Source organism: Gekko japonicus, unplaced genomic scaffold (genome assembly GCF_001447785.1).
Source record: "Gekko japonicus isolate JY-2015 unplaced genomic scaffold, Gekko_japonicus_V1.1 scaffold5069, whole genome shotgun sequence".
NCBI lineage: Eukaryota > Metazoa > Chordata > Lepidosauria > Squamata > Gekkonidae > Gekko > Gekko japonicus.
Genome location: NW_015161570.1, coordinates 20,767 through 44,505, shown reverse-complemented (window position 1 = coordinate 44,505; position 23,739 = coordinate 20,767). Strand labels below are relative to the sequence as shown.

General features: G+C 39.7%; 1 protein-coding gene across 1 annotated transcript; it reads left to right on the top strand.

Moving 5' to 3' along the window:
- Positions 1 to 761: 761 nt before the first annotated feature.
- On the top strand, positions 762 to 22,426 carry CDC16 (cell division cycle 16). The gene is made up of 18 exons (XM_015429314.1): positions 762 to 962; positions 3,048 to 3,102; positions 4,301 to 4,398; positions 6,627 to 6,665; positions 7,219 to 7,359; positions 7,718 to 7,877; positions 9,345 to 9,439; positions 10,887 to 11,020; positions 13,116 to 13,195; positions 13,770 to 13,819; positions 15,351 to 15,424; positions 15,697 to 15,822; positions 16,376 to 16,528; positions 17,570 to 17,633; positions 19,684 to 19,745; positions 20,282 to 20,417; positions 20,533 to 20,623; positions 21,727 to 22,426. The coding sequence occupies exons 1-18, from the start codon at positions 915 to 917 to the stop codon at positions 21,990 to 21,992; spliced, it is 1,872 nt and encodes a 623-aa protein (XP_015284800.1). The 5' UTR covers positions 762 to 914; the 3' UTR covers positions 21,993 to 22,426.
- Positions 22,427 to 23,739: the final 1,313 nt, after the last annotated feature.

Here is a 23,739-nt window from a genome sequence, read left to right as displayed (position 1 = left end):
TAACATTCAGTACATACAGACTGATAACTACCAGACCATTTTGCATCAGTGTGGGGCTTGACTTTTAAAACACTGATGCAAAATGGTCTGGTAGTTATCAGTCTGTATGTACTGAATGTTATTGCTTATTGAATGTAATGAATATTTATACCTGACTAGGATGAAATAATGATGCACTATGCACTTTACTAAATGATGACCATAAATAGAACACATTAGTTTGTTATAAGGTTTTTGCAGTGTATATTTATTTGTTGCTAGACCCACCTGGAGGCTGGCAACCCTACTAGTCTCTATGCCTTGTTGTTGGCTGTCCAGAGGAACTGGTCGGCCACTGTGTGAGAGACAGGATGCTGGACTGGATAGACCACTAGTTTGATCCAGCAGGGATCGTCTTATATTCTTAGACACAGAAGGCACAAGCTAGAAATTCCACAATTCGTTCTGTGTGCAACAGCATCTGGAAAAAACAAGGTACTTGCTTGATTATTATTATTTAGTGAAAGGACTGCTGTCTCTCTGCTGAAAATATTTTGACTCTAGTAGTGCCTTTTCCAAGGGAAAGGTTGCCGGAGAAAACTCTCTCTTAACTCAAACCACGCCAGCTGCATTCCACCACCGTATTCCCTTCGCCAGACGTCTGAGGGCGCCCTCGGAACGTTACACGTGTGATTCGTGTTTCCGGCTCATGGGAGGGTACAATTATGAACGTTGCACCAGAGAGATATCACGGGGAAGGGGAGTGTTATCGCTGATGGACCCATGCGAGTCAGTGGGGTAACAGTTCGCTTAGGGGTCGTACGAGAGTTGGGGAAGGTTTTGAGGCTCAGAGGAGAAGCGGCGGCAGCAGGCGCTTTTGCTTCGGGGATCAGCCTGCCTCGTTACCGGGCTGCTCTCACGCGCACTGCAGGGACATGAATCTGGAGCGTCTGAGGAAGCGGGTGCGGCAGTACATAGACCAGGTGAGCCGAGGCGGGGTCCTCTTAGGCGCCTTTCGCAGACACCCCCCCGCCCCGTGGCTTGCGAGTCTTTCAGTCGGTATCTAGCTTTGTGTGTCTGTGTCAGTGGGACACCTAGCCCTGAAAAAGGGGGCAATTTGCTTTCGTGGACCACATGTTTTGTGTGTTTGGATGTATATCCCATTCTGTACTTCATGTAAAAATCTGGGTGCAAGCAAAGTATTCTCAGTACTCTTGGTTAAATTTATGTGTAATGAGGCCACTAGGGAGTTTGAGGACTATAGTAGCAGAGCAAAATTCGAACCCAGTAGCACCTTAAAGACTAACACATTTTTTTCAGGGTGTAAGCTTTGGAGAGTCAAAGCTGACTTTGTCAGATATGAAGTGAACTTTGACTCTCCAAAGCTTACACCCTGAAAAAATGTGTTGAAGGTGCTACTGGACTCAGATTTCATCAGGTAGGCAGTACTTCAAAGCACAGAAGGCCATGTCAGTGGGTGTAGAAATGCTGCTCTCAGCGATTGCTGGATGGCCCAAAAATGTTTTTTAAAATTAATTAAAAATGTGTGCTCCTAGTATTTATTTCAGTGTGGGGTTTTGGAGGTTGTTAGCAAGATTAATAATTATTACTAATAAATGATCTTATTGATCATTAATTATGATTAATAATCTTATTTGGTTAAAAGTGGCATTCATGAATGCATTGTCTGATCAGTTTTATGAAAGATACAGTGGTTGATATCCAGGAGAAGTATGGGGAACGGAGAATATTACAAGCTGCCCAGAGCTCCTTGGATGAAGAAAGGCAAGATAAAAGTGGTTGAGTAGACATTGTTAGGCTTATGTAACTACACTAGATCAGATACCATGTGCGGCTTAGAACTCAGAAACCACATTTTGAAATCCAACTCAACCTTGGGGCTCACCTGATGGCTCTGGGCACATCCCTGTCTTTCAGCTTCAGTGTCCATCTACAAAATGGCAGTATTCATAACCTGCCTGTTAGAGGCTTGGACTGATGGTGTATCATAACTTTTGCAGGGTAGGGGATCTGCTAAAAGCTAATGGATCCAGATGGATTCTGTTCTGTGTTCTGTGAGGAGGCTTCTCCATTCAGCCTCTTAGGTGTAGGATCAGAAAAATTTGTAGCTCACAGTGTGATATATTTGCAAAGCATTCTGCAGACAAAATATTAATCCTTACACAGACTCCATTAGCTTACCAGTCCAGTCCCAGAGTGTTATCAGAATGCAGTCTGATTACAGTTTCTTGGAATCATGTTGGTGAGAGTCCAGAATACAGTAAATGCTTTGCCAAAGGAGTAGGTAGTGTTTGTTGCTTTGAAGGAGCTGGTTGTAAAAGCCCTTCTGAAGAAGCAGTACTTGGATCCAAAGTAGTCCAGTAACTTCACACCACATTGTACTACTGTTTCCTTGGAACTGCTTTCTGCCTTTTGTTTGTATATGAAGACATAGTCTTCTAGAGATGTACCCACCTATTATCATCTGTGCTTATGTCATTTGTCCTTACACAAGAATACAATCTTTGTTAATTTGTTCTTCTCATAATTCATGGGTTCTAGTCTCATTTATAATGTTACATCACTAACATTTTATTTGTATCTGGAATATATCAACATTTGAGTCCAGTGGCACCTTTAAGGCCAACAAAATTTTATTCAAGGTATAAGCTTTCGTGTGCAAGCACAGTTCTTTTTTTTTCTTTTCTTTTTTGGTCTTTAAAGTGCCACTGGACTCAAACTTTGTTCTGCTGCTTCAGACCAACACAGCCACCTACCTGGAAAGTATCTGTATATCATAGTTGATCTACTGGGTGACCTTAGGTAAAAATATAAGGATTAACTTGAGAAACAAGTAACAGAATATTGTGTCTGAATTAATAACACATGGAATGTCTTTGAAGAAGCTTCTCTCCCAATCTCCTCAAAACTGGATTTATAGTTTCCCAATATGTAGCAAACTACTCCCAGCATAAGTTTAGGGCCTACAGGACAATATCATTTTCTAAATGCATGTTTTCTATAAACAGACTATAATATTTGGTATATTTATGTCTCTTTTACAACAGCAACAGTATCAAAGTGCTCTATTTTGGGCAGACAAAGTAGCTTCGCTGTCTCATGGTAAGCCAAATTTTTCTTTTTTTCTTTTTTTATGCCCCCGGAGGGGATTTTTTATTGCATTTTTTTTATAATACTACAAACTACAACAGAAAATGGGAGGGGGGACTACATTTATGGGATAAAAGAAAGATCCCCACTACTAACTAAAAACCCAAGAGAGGAGATCTTCTGATCAGTTTAGACAAACATCAAGTCTTAATCACGCTAATCCCTTTGCAAACTGAGTCAAGTTTAACAATAACTTTTCAGTTCTTAAAATTTACTGTCATTAAGAAATACCCCAATTCATCTCATTTCAAAGTTTTCTTAAGTCTATAAAAGTTCAGCTCTCTAAACTACTTCTCATCTCTTATTGTCTTCCATTAGTGTACTTTACTTTCATCTGTAATGTTTGTTTATTTAAGACATTTGTACCCAGAGCAATGCATGAGGAAACTTGCATACAAGAGAAAAGAAAAAAATGAATATGACCAATAAAATATAAAACCAAATAAAATCCATCATGTATGAGCCATTAAAATCAGCAGCTGAAAATTTCTTACACATCTTAACCCAACAATAAATGAGCAGCAGAATAAAGACAAATTAGGTACAAACTCAGTAATTACGCAGAGGTAAGCAATAACTAATAAACTGGAAGGTCCAAATACCTGATATATGGAGAAAAGTTCATTTGCTGGTATTTTCTAGAATAACATGTCCTCTTCTTCAGGATTTAGATCGTTTGGGATGATTGCTTTAAAAATTTAAAGGAATTAAAATATTCCTAACATCTGCAGTCTACCATACCCAAGGGATTTATTACCTTTGGTCTAGTTTGTATTGCTACCAAAGGTTTTAAAAAATGCAGTTCCCAGTGTAAGGTGTCTGCTTCCTCGGAAAATTTTGCCTGGCCTTAGGAAATTATTTCAGGGTCAGTAGAATTGCAGAAACAGGGTCTGTTTCCATCCAGGAGTATACAATATTGCCAAATGGTGTGTAAAATTCTGAGGGTTTCGTTTCAGTCCATAAACCACCATATTTCTGAAGTAATGATGTGAACTTTATACTGTAGCTGAATATCTTTGTATAAATATTTATTTGGATAACATAAATGTATTTCTGAATGTACTGTGTATTATCTTTCATGGAAACAAGATCAAAGTCATGAGGTGTGTGGGTTTTCAGTTCATGTTTAATGCTGTCTGGTTATTTCTAGAGGAGCCACAGGACATCTATTGGCTAGCTCAGTGTCTTTACCTAACAGCTCAGTACCACAGGGCAGCACATGCCCTTCGATCAAGAAAGCTAGATAAGGTAAGAGACATATTCTGCTACTTCCATTTTTAACCTTTTGCTTTACAAATTTCTGAACGTGGCATTGCGAAAGCTACTTATTCTTCCACCCAAACTGGAATACTAGACAACACACTGATGCTCAGAACCGTAATAATTTATAAAATAAGCGATGAGACAGAACAGAACACGAGGAAGGACTGAAAGTATCGATAGCTGGGTGGAAGGAAACGGAAGAAGCAGTGGAAGCAGCATGAGAACTTTGCGAGATATTTTTTTTTTTAAGGATGGCATTTAGCTTGGCTGTCACAAATTGTGGTTTTAAATTTAGGGGTTTTTGTCTTTTGCTTTGTTTACATTGTAAACCCCCTCAAGTTCCATAAGGATGAAAGGTGGCTAACAAGTATTTTAGATAAATAAATCCACACACAGTGCAGAAGAGGATAGCAAATTAAACTGAAGACTGTAACTTTCCTCACAGGTTTCTTTTGATGAAAGCAGCTGGTGGGAGGTCAAATTATAAGAACCCAAATGTAGTGTGAGAAGATAGTATGTTGGAAAACTGCTCCTCTTTTTCCTTTGGTTTTGTTCATAATCCAAGCACAAACAGGATTCTTTCCTTTTAGACAGAAGGGAGGAGCCAGAAGGAGGCTGTTCAGGGTTATATTCAGGGTTATATTGAAACCCAAAATATTGGTATTTCCCAGTATTCCCGAATCCAATATCAGTATGGTATTGGGATTCGGGAAATATTTGGGTTCCCAAACATTTTTGGGAACTCACCGCTTGGAGAAAGTTTAAATACTTTCGGGTGAACACACTGCTTGGGAGTTCACTCACGCAGCACGGCTTGCAAAAGGCATTTAAATGTCTTGCAGGCCATGCCAGTGAAGTCCCAAGCAAGGAGTTCGTCTGCCTTCCGGATGCCTTTTGCAGCCTTTTGCAAGCGGCGCCATGCTAATGGAGTCCCAAGCAGTGAGTTCGCTTTGAACTCACCGCTTGGAACTCCATTTGCCCTGAATTTGCCACTTGGGACTCCATTTATTTAATTAATTAATTGGATTTATATCCTGCCCTCCCCACATAGCAGGCTCAGGGCGGGTTCCATCAGACATAATAAACAATATACAGTATATAAAAGATTAAAACAGTTAAAATACCAATAAAATACAACAACTTTCATCCAATACAAGTTATAGTTAAAGCCTCATAGATGCCATCTCTTTCAAGTTTTGGTCCTTGGGTGGTAATACAGTTCTGACCCACTGAGGGGAGGCCCAGTAGAGAGGGAGGGACATCCGCTGCCCTTACTAAAAGCCTGGCGGATGAGCTCCATCTTGCAGGCCCTGTGGAACTGTAAAAAGTCCTGCAGGGCCCTGATCTCATATGGGAGCTCATTCCACCCGGTAGGGGCCAGGGCTGAAAAAGCCCTGGCCCTAGTTGAGGCGAGACAGATGCCCCTCACTCATGCAGCACAGCTTGCAAAAGACATTTAAAGGTAATGTGTTTCCTTTAAATGCCTTTTGCAAGCCATGCCACAGATGATCTGGGTTGGCATGGATCTTAGAGCTCCATGTGGCCTCAGCTGGGGCTGGCTCTCAGTATAGCTGAACACACCGGAATAAAAGCTCAGTTATATCGGTATATATTGGAGCCAGTTTGGTGTAGTGATTAGGTGTAGTGATTAGGAGCATGGAGACTAATCTTGGAGAACCAGGTTTGATTTCCCACTCCTTCACATGCAGCTGCTGGCGTAACCTTGGGCCAGTCAGGGCTCTCTCAGAGCAGTTCTTGCAAGAGTTCTCTCAGCCCCACCTACCTCACATGGTGTCTGTTGTAGGGAGGGGAAGGGAAAAGAGATTGTAAGCCACTCTGAGACTCCTTCAGGTAGTGAAGGGCCAGGGTATAAATCCAATCTCTTCTTCTCTTCTCTGGTAGCCAAGTGCAGATCTCTGATCTGTGTTAAGCTTAAGTGATACCCAAAAAAATACCGATAAGATATTTTTCAGGTATTTTTTCTGTTCAGTTATGCTGAATGCTCACCCCAGTTGAAAGAGTTGACTGAATATATGCATGATGAATTGAAGAACTGGTTGAAATACAATAAGCAGGAAATACTGACAATGACTGAACAATATGAAGCATATGGGGAACCAGTGTATATAAGGAATCAAGGTCTTTACTCTTAAAAATGGCTTACTTTTCCTCAAAGTATAAAATCATCTGAGCAATCTTTGTTTCTTTTTTAGTTATATGAAGCATGTAGATACCTTGCAGCTAGGTGTCATGTAAGTATCCACTTACAGTCTCTTCTGAATTACTGTCAGTATGCAAAAGGAAATCACTTGTCAAAACAAGATTTTTCTGATCAAATAAAAGTTTGAAATGTCTTCACTTCTTGGAACTTCTTGTTTAAAGTGTTCCTTAATTCAAAGGGTAGTTTGAGGTCTGTATTTATTTAAAACTCAAGACAGTTAATAAGATTGAATAAACACGAAAATGATCTGGATCCTGCCTTATTTTAGCTATAAAGAAGAAAGGGAATAGGCTAAGGGAGGAAGGCAAAGGGTTAGTAGAAGATGAGACAATGGGTGCAACTAAAGAGGCAGAAGGTCCAGAGATGAGTTACGTATGTGGATTTGAAGGAAATATAAAACCAAATAAAGGACTGCAGTGGAGTTTAGATGTGGATGTAAATAACCAGAAGTGGGAGAGGAAGATACAGCTGACTTTGAACATGTACTGGAGTATGATCATTTGGGTGTACACTAGTAAAATGCTCATCCTCTTTACGTGACTTTTAAATTTTAAAGTTACACAACTTTGAATTTCTCTGTGTAGTATGCTGCAAAAGAGTATCAGCAGGCTCTTGATATTCTTGACATGGAAGAACCAATCAACAAAAGACTGTTTGAAAAATATTTAAAGGATGAAAGTGGACTGAAAGACAGTTCTAATGACTGGGAGGTTTCACAGTCGTCAGTAAGTAAAGAAAATATCTATGCACCATGTTTTAACTTTCAGCTATACTTGTTTTTTTACATCTATCGCACTAAGCCTTAAAATCTTAGTTATGTACGGTAGAAATAATATTTTCTTAATTTAACGGGTCACTGTTTATGCAGCGTGCATAACACCCACACATGGTAGGCTATCCAAAATGTATGCCTGTTAAATTACTAATTTTAGAATGTGTGAAACAGAATAGTGTGTCAGACTGGAAGAGAGCCACATACAGCATGGATGAAATGTTTTTTTAGCTTGTCATATTTGATTTTTGCTCATAATCAAATTCAGACACTGATACAGTCTCTCACCTCTGGCCATGATTTCTCAACAGATCAAGAGCTCTATATGCCTCTTGCGAGGAAAGATCTACGATGCTCTTGATAATAGAACCCTGGCAACATTCAGCTACAAAGAGGCCCTGAAACTTGATGTCTACTGCTTTGAGGCATTTGACCTTTTAACCTCACACCACATGCTGACAGCTCAAGAAGGTTTGAATGGATTTTTTTTTTTACATTTCAAAGATCAAAGAATCTTAATTGGACGAAATGTCCGATTAAAGATAACAGTGGGGAAAATAAACAATTGGATGCTCTGCGAAGATGTGTTCTTTCTTTGGTACTTTGCTAATAATGAATTAAACTGTACAGATGTGTGTGCTTTCTCGATCTGTGGTGAGAGAGAAAGTAAGAATGTTCCTAAGTACCATGACGTCTTGCGTTACAGCTTGAATTAGAATCTAGGTTAGATCTCAAGAAGGAGAGCTGTACAAAGAAGAGACGGTTGAGTTCTCACTGGCTTCCATTGGATTCTGTACATCAAAGTTAACAGCATGCAATATGGGACACTGTTGAGGTGGCAAAATCTGCACCTCACCCATATGCTCATGGCCAGGGGCAGGCAACGGGTTTAACTCCCACACCAACTTCAGCTTGCACTCCTTTCTGCTATATAAATGAACAGCTGGACACAAACACAGCTCGTTCCTGTGCTTGCAAACTTGCCTCGTTCCACGGCCATCCTGGTTCAGAAAGTTCTGAACCAAACTTCAGTTAGCCAGAGTGTCTGATTGCAGCTGTTTGGGCCAGCTGGAGTTTATTTCCTCACGACAAATGGGGATTCTAAATCTTGGTTCAATCATAGTTTGTTTGGGGAGGAAGCAAACTCCACTTCCTCCAATCAGCTCTCACAGAACTTCATTAAAAGTTTCCAAAGACCAGGAGTTTCCATACATCCTGTACAGGATAGGGAAGAAGAGAGCAGCAAGACAAGAGCACCAACATGGCAACAAGCTGTGTCCATGCCAACCTTCGTACAGGAAGTCTGAATGCAGTCATGGCATAATGTTAGATTGTTAGATTGACTTTTGACCAACACTGAATCTTGCTGTTTGAGAAAATAAGAGCTAGGATGGCAGATGAGCCTGTTAGTTGCCATATTGTAGTGTCATAAAGCATGTTGTATTGAGATTGCAGGTAATCTTATCCTGAACTGCTCCCACCTAAGGTTGCATTTTGAGACTTTAATAGAGACCTCCTAAGCTGAGTCATACCCTTTTAAGTCTGTTGAGGTCAACAATCTTAGAATGGTAAAACTCATATGCAGTTAACATCCTGCTTTCCTCCCCAATGGGGGCCCAAAGCAGTTTACATTTTCTCCCTTGCGTTATTTCATCCTCACAACAACCCTGTGAGGTAGGTTAGGATGAGGGTGTGTGACTGGCCAAGGTCGCTGAGCAAGCTCACATGGCACCAGTGGGGATTTGTAGCTGGGTCTCCTAGATCCTCATCCAGTACTCTAACCCCTATACTGTGCTGGTTCTCAATGTCAGACTCTGTTTAGGATGGTACTGTAAGTTTGTTAATATGTTTGCGTTCTCTTTTTTGCCATGGATAAGGAGTAGTTGGGGAGTGAATAGGCAGTCATGCTGGAATTCTTTTTGTTCTTGATGCATTCAGAAAAAGAACTCCTTGAATCACTACCTCTTGGGAAACAGTGCACAGAAGAAGAACAAGTATTGCTACATTTTTTGTTCGAGAACAAACTAAAAAAGGTAAAGTGTATTGTAAGACAAAAATTTCTTCAAATGTAAATTTGATATGATTTAGTTTTGCATTAATATAAAATACTTTTTATGTACTGTTTTAGGTTAGGTCTACTTCTGTTATACGTTTTATCAATTTAGCACAAGTCAGTATAAAATTGCTAAAAAATGAATTCTGATCAGTTATCAACAGTAGAAATGTTGGCAATCATGTATATCCAGGAATGACATACTGATCTTTTTAAACAATGAATCAAGAGTCAGAACAGCTAGAAAAAGAAATAACAGTTGTCAAAATGTGGAACTTGCTGCAAAAATGATTGTACTAATTCTGAGCAAGTTCAAATGATTTGATACTGAGTGGTGATACTACATTTATCTAAGTATTTTATGTAAATATTATCTATGTAGAAGATTTACTTTGAGCATGGAGGAGAGAGATGGCATTTGCCTTGAATTCTTAAAGCAGCTTTCCAGTCAATCATTAGTCTTGGGTTTAAGACGGAAGAAATTTGCTTAAAGGAGAACTAGCATGATATAGTTAACAAGTACATGTTTTACCAGGTTGTCTGTACATATGCAAACAAAACCGCATGGCTAGGGATAATTGGCATGTACCCTGAGCCATCTAAGGATGGGGGGGCTATTCCCAAACTAGCCCATCATTGGCTTGAGAGGTATCGTGGGGTGTGGAGGGAATGCCTTTGGTGGTTGAGCATTATCAGCCGAGCCCTTAGTTGCTCAAATGGCATACTGGGGATGAAGTTTAACACCTCTCAGTACTGTTTTACATGCAGGTGAGGATTAACAAAGCCAATGATAATGCTGGCTAAGTTTGGAGGCAGAGTGGGCTTGCCCAAAAGGCTGGTAGCCACGGTAGGCCACTTCTTAGCCCAACTCAGCTAATTCAGGGATGTTTAACTGATTTAATAAGCTAGTCAACTTGTGTAATGGTGTCTTGTGTTCTTATTTGGGGGTACTGGTACACATTTAAGTTGTGTGTGAAACTTACATGGCTATTTCTGTGAAGATTTTCAAAATTATTTTGCTAAACTGCATCTATTTTTTTAAAATGTTTATTAAGATCAAGTATAACTTATAACATATACAATAACAGCAAAACAGTATACAAAAGTCCTGAGAGTCCGAAATTACAAACCAGCCAGTTAATTACCCCCAAAGTTTTCAACATACATCAACAGTTATAACAGACTAACATAACAATTTAATATCAGATCCGTTCCCATATATAAAAACAACTTTTGCACTATAAATCCCACTGACTGGAGCCAGGTTTAAAATACCACAAGTTTGAGAGTCTGCTACTCTATACAACAAGAGGAGTCTCGGCAGCAGGGCGGAGGTCAGAGTGGAGTCAAATTTGTACCTCTAGAGTGGGATTATGGATCAAAGCTGCTGCTGCTTGGTTCACTGTTGAAACTTCTTTCTCCTACAGTATAATAAACCAAGTGAAACACTGATTCCTGAATCTGTAGATGGTCTTCAAGATAATCTGGATGTAGTAGTGTCTTTAGCCGAAAGACACTACTATAACTGCGATTTCAAAATGTGCTACAAGCTTACTTCTGTGTAAGTATACAAATCACTTTCGTTATGAAAAAAGATACTTATGAGGGGTTGCCCTCACAGTGATGAACTCTGTTTGAGGGTCACTTATGAAACATACACGTTGCAGGTTGTCTCTGCTATCAACAATTTTTTTTTAGTGTTTACCTATTGAATTCATTGAAACAGCAATAGAATTCTGTTAGGAAGTTGTATCTTTAGTTCAGATAAGCATAGCATATTATATGATTATGCCACGTGACTAGTTGTATTTGGTTGGGATGTATTTGTAAGGAGAAAACATGACAGCTAATAATGCTAAACAATCTGAAAAGGTAAACTTTGGTTTTAACGCTGTCAAGTTACCCACCATATTTCTAGCAGTCAGAAATTGCGATAAAAAGGGGCAAAGGCCTCTAATCATAGGACAACATAATACAAGAATATTTTAAAAATTAGCTTTTGCTATTATCATGAATTTAATTTTTTTAATTTTATGATTCAATTACAGTTGTATCCTTTTCATGCCTTTATGTTGACCTCTAAAATAAAGTTATTAAATATTTCCAATGCTGTTATGGAGTTCACACTTTCAAAGGAGTCTCAAAGTTTCCATGGCACACCGTTGCAGGGTGTATTCTTTCCACAGGGAGTATAGTGGGTGTTTCAGTATTGTTAAATTTTAAAAAATCCATGTTCTACTTGGTTAAACATGGAACTTACTCATATAATAACATTCAATGCAGCAGCAGACCGTAATTCCCACTTTAAGGCTGCGTGTACTGATGTCTCTTCCCCCAGTGGCTAATGCGAGTGGTGGCTGAGAGCACTTTCAGCATTTCACTCCTTGCCTTCCCTTGTGCTTCTGGCAAGGTGAGATCCCCCCCGGCCCCGGCACCGCATAGTCTTTGTTTCCCATTCATTCTTGTGCCAAGTGCTCTGACCTGAGCAAATTAACACAGTCGCAAAAAGTTGTCTGGGAGGAGAGAAATCTGCCCATTGGTCTGGTCCAAAGAGAACGACTGATATACATATGATCGGCATGCTGTTGGGGAAAGGTAGATTTGCTGTGGAAGTCTTCAACATGCCAAATGCTTTAACAATTCTCGTGCCATTTTTCCTTAGAACTGGCATCATTCTATTGGTGGTGGCAGCTGGGTAAAGCTTTCAGTACTCATTCACCCCTTGCCTCGTCATAGGCTCTTGGAAAGGAGAGATCCTTAACCATTCAGTGCATTGCTGTGCATTCAATAACCTGAGAATTGCTAAAGCACTTAGCATTCTGAAATATGATAAGGTGTAATCCTAACCCTCCTAAGGCTGGAATTCGTGTTTGGTGCTGTTATGTGTCTGAGAAGGCCAACCATTGTTTTCCTGAGGTAAAGTGGAGCCGGTTGGAAGGAGCAGGGGAGTGGCTGAGGGAAAGAAGCATGTGGGAAGAGGGGTATTTAACCTGTTCCTGTTTGGTACTTATGCCCTTCAGGGCTACTGACCAGCTGGGATTTCAGGTCCATGTTTACAAAATACAGCTATTGGAATTATGGCTGGGCGGAAAGGAAAGGAGAAGCGCTCTGGGTAACAGAAGGGTTAAGCAACAGTCTTTGTGCCCACCACCCCATTCCCCAGCTGCCACCATCTTCTCCTTTGCCTCAAAATAATTACAGCTTCACTTCCCAGTAGGGATGCCAACTTCAGGCTGAGACATTCCTTGAGATTTGGGGGGTGGATCTTGGGGAGGGCAGGCTTTGGGGATGGGAGAGACCTCAGCAAGGTATAATGCCATAGAGTCTATGCTCCAAGGCAGCTATTTTCTCCAGGGAAACTGATCTTTGTAGCCTGAAGATCGGTTGGCATTCCAGGAGATCTGTGGGCCCCACCTGGAGGTTGGTAACCCTGCTTCCCAGACATATGGTCTCCAAATGTATAGTTCTGGCCTAAGAAGTAGTGAGTAATAGCACAAACTAGATAAATATAACAAACTAAGGCCTTTTTAATGCCTTTTTGGATGGCAAGATGATAGATGTTATTACAATATATTAAAACGTCTGTGATCTACTTGTAACTGAAGCAGTGTAGTTCATAATAAAAACCAGGGGTCTTATTTTGGGATTATCTTTAGAGTAATGGAAAAAGATCCCTTCCATGCCAGTTGTTTGCCTGTGCATATTGGGACGCTTGTGGAACTGAATAAAGCAAATGGTAAGGAACTGTTTAAAATATGTCAGATGTTTTAGTCAAATGTAGCATTTTCTTTTAAAAGTGGCTGCAGGGTTATTTTTCTGTTTTAACCCTGTTCATTCTGCTGTGTCTCCTGAGTAAGCCTTTCAATTGTGACTTGGCAGAAGGTGCAAGATTTTTATATGCATTTGTTGAAGAAGCTGGGGACCTGTGAAGAATCACAAGAGGGACACAATTTAAAGCACATTCATACCAAGATTTTTCCTACCAGGAACTTAATGTCAGCCTGGAGATTTAATCATTATTTTCTTTCCACACAATGAATTAAACTTGTCTGATCATACATCTGAATTTTGCGATCTGATTTAACGTAAGATACGAAGTATGAATATATATTATTCTACAGTATTTGAATGCAATCCTTTTTCCAGATTTTTAACAGAGGGGCAATAAATGCTTCCTGTAAAGAAATCTTTAATGGTGACTCATTCACACAGGAAATTAAATGCATAATTACTAATGTAGTGATTTTGGTAATGTAAGCAAAACTTAAGTGATTGTGTTTGACATTATTTTTTCTCTCTGTCCTTCCTAGAACTCTTCTACCTTTCCCATAAACTGGTGGATTTGTACCCAAATAATCCTGTAAGTCAATCCTTGGTTCTTTGTTTCATAAAGTTGCTGTAAATCTCACTTGCAGAATCTTTTAACAGTTTTATGTATGTTCCTGAGCTAGCATGATACATTAAAGGAATACTCAGCCCTTAAAGAGAAAATAATAAATATTTTTAAAATTTCACAAAACGGAGTAATCATAGTGTGTTGCTCACAATGCCCTACTGTTGCCCCAGGTGTCCATGATACGCATGGCACTGACAATCACTAGCTATCTGTTTGGGCAATAAAGTCCCATTTTCTAAGAAACAAAATATTGTGGATTAAGTTCTGAGGAACTGGTATCACAACAGAAGCCCATCTTTTAGAAGGAACATCTGGATCCTCCGCAATGAACAAGCAGAACACTTTGCAAATGGGGCAACATCTGTTCATTAATTTGAAATAAAAATAATTAAAACTCATTTGGTACTTTTTTGAAGATGTATGTGTAAAGTGCCATCAAGTTGCAGCTAATTTATGGCAATCCCGTCAGGTTTTCAAGGCAAGAGATGTTCAGAGTTGGTTTGCCATTGCCTGCCTCTGCACAGCAACCCTGGACTTCCTTGGTGGTCTCCCTTCCAAATACTAACCATGGCCAGCCCTGCTTAGCTTCCAAGATCTGATGAGGTCGGGCTAGTCCGGGCTTTCCAGGTCAGGGCTTTGAAGATATGGGTAGGGAATATTTTCACTGTTCAAAGCATATTTTTCATAGTGCTTCCTTGTTTAAAATAATTTTTCCATCAGTTTGAAATTAAACTGGTGTGTGCATTGTGTTTCAGCTTGGATCATGCATCGGGTTTTCCCGAGAATTATGTTTAAGTGGACACTGTGTACACTGTAATAAGGAAAGCAGTATTTATTCAGTGAGCACTTAAGATTAATTTATAGTCCACCTTTCTTGCTGAAACTTTAAAAATGGTAGAGTAGGAACAGCATAACACGCACACTAAACAGCGCAATATTATTGGATTGTAAAACTTTGAGCACACCTTATGTGCCCACTGAAGATCCAGAATGGTATAGTGGTTAAAGTTTCAGGTTAGGACTGGGGAAATCTGGTTTCAAATCCCCACTCAGCCATGACGCTCACCGAGTGACTTGAGGCTGAAAAAGAAAGATAGGCCATTCTTGCAAGGTTGTTGTGAAGATAAGTAGATGAGAAGAGACCTTCTGTGCCATCCTGAGCTGCTTGAAGGAAGGACGGGGTACAAATAAATATGGCAGGTCTTTGGAGCCAAGTCAAAATCTTCAGGAAGAGAGGCATGACGCTCATGAAATTCCATAGTGCTCACATACAGATATATAATGGAACAAATATTGTACAGCTTCCAATAGTTACATGCTCTTTAATTAACTTGTTAACATCAATAACTTGCTATATGTATCTGAAGAAGTGAGCAGTGACTCACAAAAGTGCATACCCTGCCACAAATTTTGTTAGTCTTTAAGGTGCTACTGGACTCTTGTTCTTTTCTATTGCTATATGCTTAATTTGCCTCAATTTTTATTTGGTAATTAGGTCTCTTGGTTTGCAGTAGGATGCTACTATCTCATGGTTGGCCATAAAAATGAGCATGCCAGAAGGTATCTTAGGTAAGTTACTCTGTTTTACTTAGCCTTCTGCTGAGATTTTGCAGTTTAGTAATTTTCAGAAGGCATGTGCAAATTTTAACTTTGTGCTATGAGCCTTGATAATATAAAGATCCAGGGCACTCGAGTTTGCACAGGTTTAATAAATGCCCATCACATTTGGTAATTATTCTTGTAGTGTAGCTGAACTTGAAGTATACTCTTTAAGCATTGTGGTTAACATTACCAGTTTTATTTGTCCTTGTTCTGTGAGTCTGGGTTTTTTTATGCTTCAGCAAAGCCACTACACTTGAAAGAACATATGGGCCAGCATGGATAGCGTATGGGCACTCGTTTGCCGTTGAAAGTGAGCATGACCAAGCAATGGCTGCGTACTTCACAGCAGCCCAGCTGATGAAAGGGTAAGTCCCAAACTAGACCGCTACGTAATAGGAATGTTGAATAAAATTGTAAAACGGTTGTTAGTGAAGGAATAGTAAGTGAAGGAATTGTAAGACTGAAGATTTTTTTTCTTCCAATAAAATATTACTCCATGTGTCCTAAGATTTTGCAGTGGAATTGATGAAGTTGTCATATGAATATATGTATTGTTCACATTGGCAACCTGGATGTGTTATAGAAAAGAGCAAGAGCCCAGTAGCACCTTAAAGACTAACAAAATTTGTGGCAGGGCATGAGGTTTCATCAGTCACTGCTCACTTCTTCAAGGCAGTGCCACATATTTTGTTAGTCTTTAAGATACTACTGGATCTTGCTCTTTTCTACTGCTACAGACAGACTAACACGGCTATCAATCTGGATGTATTATAGATCAGTCTATACCACCTAGGCTTTACTACCATATTCCTTTTTGTTCATGTTGAAAAGTATGTGAAAAATTTTAACACTATAGGTAAAAAGCTTTATAGAAATGAAATGAATTACAAATGCCTCATTGTCTTTACTTTGTTGTAGCTGCCACTTGCCAATGTTGTATATTGGGCTGGAATATGGCTTGACCAACAATTCAAAATTAGCAGAACGTTTTTTCAGCCAAGCTTTATGTATTGCACCCGAAGATCCTTTTGTTATGCATGAAGTTGGAGTGGTAGCATTTCAGAATGGAGAGTAAGTTTATTTTGCTATGGATTTTCTCAGTAGGCACAGGCTAATCTAATCTATGTGTGAATTCCTGATTAGTTAGGTCAAAATTCAGAAATAATGCTTTTCAGTTGTAGCTGCCATTTCAGAATATACTGCCCTCTGTGCATTTCATGAAATACTACAGACACTGTTAGTGCTGTATTATCTGTTACTACGGTTTGGTTTATGCAAAGTGCCAACATGCATAAACCATGTTATACCATTTTTCACAGTTACTGTATTTTTTCAAAAAGAGAAGAGAGAGAGAAGAGAAGAGATTGGATTTATACCCCGCCCTTCACTTGGAGTCTCAGAGCGGCTTACAAACTCCTTTCCCTTCCCCTCCCCACAACAGACACTCTGTGAGGTGGGTGGGGCTGAGAGAACTCTGACACAAACTGCTCTTTCAGGAACAGCTGTGCCAGGGCTTGTGACTGACCCAAGGTCACATCAGCAGGTGCAAGTGGAGGAGTGGGGAATCAAACCCGGTTCTCCCAGATTAGAGTCCGCATACTCAACCACTACACCAAACTGGTAACAAGAAACAGTAACAAGTGATTCTTTAAAACTGTGAAGCACCTATTGCTCTAGTGTGTCTTCTGAGAACTCTTTTTATGCTAGAATAGTAAGGAGATTTAATAATGACTTTAAATAACACATCAATTTATACTTTTTCCAAGTTATTTTAAGCACTTTTATTGCTGCATATTAATGACATGCCTTGACTGGGATGGCCCAGGCTAGCCTGATCTAGTCAGATCTGGGGACCTAAGCCAGTTCGGGACTTCCCCCAAGTCCAGGGTGGCTATGCAGAGGCAGGCAATGGCAAACCACCTCTGTTCGTCTCTTGCCTTGAAAACCATAGAGGGCGACCATAAGTCAGTTGTGACTTGACAGTGCTTTCTGCCATTAGTGACATACTCTTTATGAGACTGAAAAAAAGATAACCTCCTTTTGAAATCTGATGGACAACTTCTTACCAGTTACAGAAGGATCAATTTCTTCATGACCTTTTTTCTCTTTCAGCTGGAAGACTGCAGAAAAGTGGTTTCTTGATGCATTAGAGAAGATTAAAGCCATTGGGAATGAGGTATTTAAACTTTAATTATGCTTTCAAAATGGGTGGCCATAACTCTTTCTCTGCCAATAGATTTTGGAGATAAGGTGCAGAATGGCAACATGTGACTCCCTCTGGCAAGAATTCTGACCACAGCAGCCTGCACCAGTTGTAACTTTTGGACACTCTTCAAAGGCAGCCTCGTGTAGAGCACATTGCAGTAATCTAATCTAGATGTTAGCAGACCCTGCATCTCTGTGGCAACATCCTTTTTGTCCAGTAAAGGCTGCAGTTGGATGACCTGCTGAAGCTGAGGGAAACCACCACAGAACAGTTCCTCCCAGCTCTAACCCCAAAATGTGACCCAGAAGGGGTACCAAGAGGTCCAGAAGAATCAACAGGGTTGCATTATGTCTGTCTTTCAGGGCTGGTCATCCACCAGGACAACCAAGGCTGTTTCAGTTACATTGTTGTTCAGTCGCACAGTTGTTTCAGTTACATAGCTTAGGCCTAAACTCAGACTGGAATTCATTCAAATAATCCACTTCATCTAGAAATCCTTGGAGTTCTCCTGTTATCTTATCAGGCCCATTCCTCTGCACCATCCCTCTGTGATGGTATATTAAACCAAAGCTCTGTGCACCTCTGATGCATCCGGCAGCACAAACTCTCCTGTTCTGCCACTTGATGCACAAGTTATTTGATGTCTCATGGAGAGAACTGCTCTTGCAGTCCAAGAGGATGAAGAACTAAACCGGTACTGAGTGGCCGGGAAGTAGTCTGGTCTGGCCTGCTCTTCTGCCTCTGTCTCTAGGCGGATGTTGTGCAGGGTGGATTGCTACAGCAGGGCAGTGACCAACACAGACTGAGGAAATCATTATTTTGTTCCTGTGTGGGCTGTGAGAGACCACAATGTGGCTCACCCTAACTTTCTGTGCCATTCAGTAACAGTTGTTCTGTATTGCACTGTGGTACATCCTACACTCAGGTTGTCAGAGGCACAAGGCTCTGGCACAGCCGCATTATCTAGGTCACTAGTCCCAAACGAGCAGGTTGTATCGTGGCTTTTCCATCAACATTACGTAATTTCTTTTACATAATTGTAACACGGTAAGTAAGCAGTGACAGACATCACGTTCCTGGGATCCAAGATCACTGCAGGTGGTGACTGCAGCCATGAAATTAAAAGACGCCTGATCCTTGGGAGGAAAGCGATGGCAAACTTAGACAGCATAATAAAAAGTAGAGACATCACCCTGCCAACAAAATTCCGTATGGTTAAAGCAATGGTATTCCCAGTAATAATGTATGGCTGCGAGAGTTGGACTATAAGGAAGGCCAAGCGCCAAAGAATACATTCTTTTGAATCGGAGAACTGGAGAAGACTCTTGAGAGTTCCCTGGACTGCAAGGAGATCGAATCAGTCAGTCCTAAAAAAGATCAACCCTGACGGTTCCCTGGAAGGCCAGATAATGAAACTGAAGCTCAAATACTTTGGCCACCAATCCCATGCCATGTGGATTTTTATTTATTTATTTATTTATTTTGGAAGGTGAGGACTGTTTCCGAAGTAGTTTGTAATGTGGCATAGGCAGATGAGTGTGAGTTCAAAAATTAAAAATTAAATACTCCACTGAGTACACTTTAAGGCTGTTGGGACACCACTATAGCTTTTCAGCACCTAGCCATACTATCTAAATAGGAGTTGTTTTAATACAATACGCTATTTGAAAAGGTCAAAAATGTATAGTGGATTACCATTATTCAAAAAGGTCTAGTGGATTACCTGATGTTCTGGCTTCAGGATTCCCCTTTATTTGTTTATTTACTTCATTTATACCCTACCTCTCTTCCCAATGGGAACCCAAGGTGGTTTATTTTCCTTTCCTTCATCTTATCCGTACAACCACCCTGTGGGGTAGGTTAGGCTGAGAGTATGTGACTGGCCCAAGATCATCCAGCAAGCTTCCATGGCAGGGTGGGGATCTGAACCTGGTTCTCACAGATCCTTGTCCAGTGCTCTAACCACTATACAACACTATTAAAATTTTGTCTAGATGTGATTTTTGCTTTGTATTTTCAGGTGACAGTTGATAAGTGGGAACCTTTATTGAATAACTTGGGACATGTGTGTAGAAAACTCAAGTAAGTGGGAAAACAAGCTATTTTGATTAAATAAACTACTTATCCTTACTAACGTTGAGTCCCAGTTTGCAAAGCCTGAGAAACCTGATGATTTGTAATTTTTATGTCCGTGATATCATCTCATATTTGAGTTTTTAATGGATGCTGCTCATGTATTTCCAAGTTTCTCCATAGGGCCAAGGTGAGAGCTTTGGTGTTCTTCAAAGCTTATAGCTGCCATTGTTCTATGACTCACCTCACCCCGTCTTGCAGCTTGCTTTCATCTGTTTGCTTTCATCTGTTTGCTTTCATCTGTTTGCTTTCATCATACCTCTGGGTATTGTGTGTATGTGTTTTATGGCCAAATATCTGCCTGTGATGTTTCCACCTCCTAGAGTTTTTTGTTACCCACTAACATAATGTTAAGTAGAATATTATTTTAAAGTAGTGTAATTTTAAAATATGAAATATTAAGACATTTTGATAATGGCACCTGTAGCATGTAGTACGTTATGTATGAAAAACGGTGTTAATTGTTCATTTTAATACATTAATAGGAAGTATGAAGAAGCCCTTGAATATCACCGCCAGGCTCTAGTGCTGATTCCTCAGAATGCTTCTACGTATTCTGCCATTGGATATATACATAGTTTGATGGGAAACTTTGAAAGCGCAATTGATTATTTTCATACAGTATGTACATTATTTGTTTATGGCAAAAGTATTTGTTGCAAAGCCTTCTGAACTACAGAGATTTTAAGTAATATATTTCCTCTTTCTTTATTCTTTACCTTAAAAAAATAAACAGGCCCTTGGTCTTAGGAGGGATGATACCTTTTCAGTTACAATGCTGGGACATTGCATAGAAATGTATATTGGTGATTCTGACGCTTACATTGGTAAGTTTGTTTTGTTACCCTAACTTTTCTAACAGCTAGCAACGGAAGCAAATATTCCATTCTGAATACAAATTATTAGGTTGAATTGAATGCTTGCTTTTTGCTTGGGAAAAGGATTCTTCCATCAGGGTAAGGAGTGGTTAACTTCCCCTGACATCCCCCCACCCCATGTAGAATATTCTTATGCCCAGTGCTGTTCTTGTGGAGGTGGGATCTCAAAGCCTGGGGCAGTATTTTAGGGGTGCAGCAGAATGCAGTGGAAGGGAAGTAATGTTCTGTTTCACAAGCCAGATTTTGCTGGCAGTATTTTGGGTACAATCTTTAATTTGTAAATCTGCATTAATTGCAGATATATATGTTGGTTCCCTGAGCTGCGGTGGCTCAAGTGGTTAAGACGCTGAACTGCAGGCTGTGGAAGGTCGGTAGTTCAGCAGTTCGAGACCCGGGTGCCGCATGACGGAGTGAGCTCCCGTCTCTAGTTCCAACTCCTGCCAACCTAGCAGTTCGAAAGCAAGAAATTGCAAGTAGATAAATAGGTACCACTTCAGTGGGAAGGTAACAGCATTCCGTGTGCCTTGGTCTCAGATGAGTCATGCCAGCCACATGACCACGGAAACGTCTTCGGACAGCACTGGCTCTTCGGCTTTGAAACGGAGATGAGCACCACAACCCTAGAGCCGGATTCGACTGGCTTTCGAGCAAGGGAACCTTTACCTTTACCTATGTTGGTTCCCACCCTGAGCCAACAATGTGGGGAGGGCGAGATATAAATCTAATGAAATAAATAATTCAATAATCTGTTGCATAAATAAATAAATAATCTGTTGCATTTAGGTACTAATGTAAATTATTGACGAAGCTGCTACTGATGCTGACTCTTAAAGGAAAGCAATTTCATGTAGTGAATACTTGCAGAATGGACTTCCTTAAATGGAAAACACAAACACATGTTATGAATTGGGTAAAAACCTCAATGTTATAGTAATGAGCTCTGTATGGCAAACATTTTCTTATGGTTCTACTGGAGTGGATTGAAAATAATAGTTTAATTGCACAGCTGAACTAGGTATATTGACAGTATTAACCTAGGAAATCTCTTTTAGGAACTGCAATTAAGGATAAATTGAAGTGCTATGACTTTGATGTGCATACGATGAAGACACTGAAGAACATCATTTCACCTGCGTGGGATGTATTGGAATTTGATATAGAGAGGCAAACTCTGGAAGAAAGTAGCATCATGGCACTTGAAGCACCACATCAGAGGAAAACCACAGAAGCACCTCCTCCACTAGATGAAAGTTTTGAAATTGAAATGAATGAAAGCGATATGATGCTAGAAACATCGATGTCTGATCACAGTACGTGACTCGAAAGCACCGGAGCAGATTAATCATCACGCAAAGTACTGAGCATTTTTGTCATCTCGTGCTTTAAAGGATCTGCTATTTTTATATAATTGTAAACATCTCTGATGTCAAGAGAACTGCTCAAGACTGACAATATCTGCTCATAAGAAATGTACCAATTTTATTCTGCAAAACAATCCTTACACATTTTAAAACTATTCACTTCATTCTGTGACTGCTATTACTGAAACTGTGAATGTCTAAAAAAAAGTTTAAAAATGTAATTGGTTTACAGTTCCTGTGCCCAAGAGCTGATGAATTATTGCTTTGGCTGTCCTGATTTCTAGATTTCAATGCTAAATATTTGTCATAAGATTTTGATACTACACATTTTATTCTTTAAAATAGAATTAATGTTTTCATTACTTTGTCCAACCATTACATACATTTGTGAGGGGAAAAATGTATCAGTTGATTCAATTTTGTTCATTAAATTGTTGCTGAGTTTTCTTAAAGCATGGGCATAAATTCTCAGAGTTCTCTTTTTGTCGTGTATTTGCCATTACTTGGAGCCTATTTGCTGTTTCTGCATCCTGTTCCCCGGTAGATAAATGTATCAGGTCTCAGCTGAGAATTACTGATTAAATGAAAATTCAAGTTTGGCAGTGGTACAAAGATTTCAAAGATTTGATGGGTGACTGGGGGGGAAGTTCAGAGCTGAGACCAGGCATCTGTCAAAATTGAGAAAACGGTTCATGGGAAGATTTTAGGTTGAGTTGTCAAGAAATCCGACTTGAAGCAGGGTCCTTAAAAGGACAGGTAAGTCTGAGTGGGACCCCAAAGGAAAACTTTGCATCAAAATGAAAAGGGTACAGATTGAGCTGGTTGCATTTAGTGTGGTAAAGGAATAGAATTGGGGGGGGGAGGGTCGGTTTAGCCAAAGTCCAGTACTGGAATATTACATTTTGTGCAGGGTTGGAAGAGAAGTAGAACAATCTCTTAGGCAGCAACAACTCATGGTCTGTCTTGTGACTCTGTTGACAATTAGGAAAGACACAGTGATGAAATTATGGTTTGTAGGAATGCTTTGTATGTAGTCTCAAAGGAAAGTTCCTATAAGACACTTCATGTAAGATCCTAGTGTGGATTCCACAGCAAGCCAGGTGGAAATATTTTGTGATTGGACAACACTGTAAGTTGTTGCAGTGGTTCTTAAATTGGTCTTCCCACATAGTCAATGAAGTCAACCTGTGTTTTTGTCTCATTAAGGCCTTGGTGGCCATGATGGTTGACTTTTGAGTTATAGCACAGAAATGAATATTAACAAATGTGGTTTATTTTATTAGACATAACTTCCTGAAGTTAGATTCAATTCAGGCATGGGTACATGAGTAGAAAGGCATTTTTTTTAGGGAAGCATTTGTTCTGAATTTAAATCCATTATAGTATTTTTGTGTGAATATGGCATTTTGCCATTGATGGACAAAGTTTATTACATAAATGGAATATAGTGAGTGCATCCAATAAAGAAGTAGTGTTATGACTGCTTAAGAGCTTAAACGTTTCTGGTTCTATATACAACATTTAGCTTAAATGTAAAGGATAAAAAAAAATGACATCAAGACTAACAAAAAGTTGTATATATCACAGTTAAGTAATAAATCAAGGTTATGATGGATTAGAACAAGTAAGCATTCCTAAGATCTCATTCCTTAACTTTACAGAATGTTGCAGGTTCCAGGGGGTAGGAAATTATCAGTCTTTTTA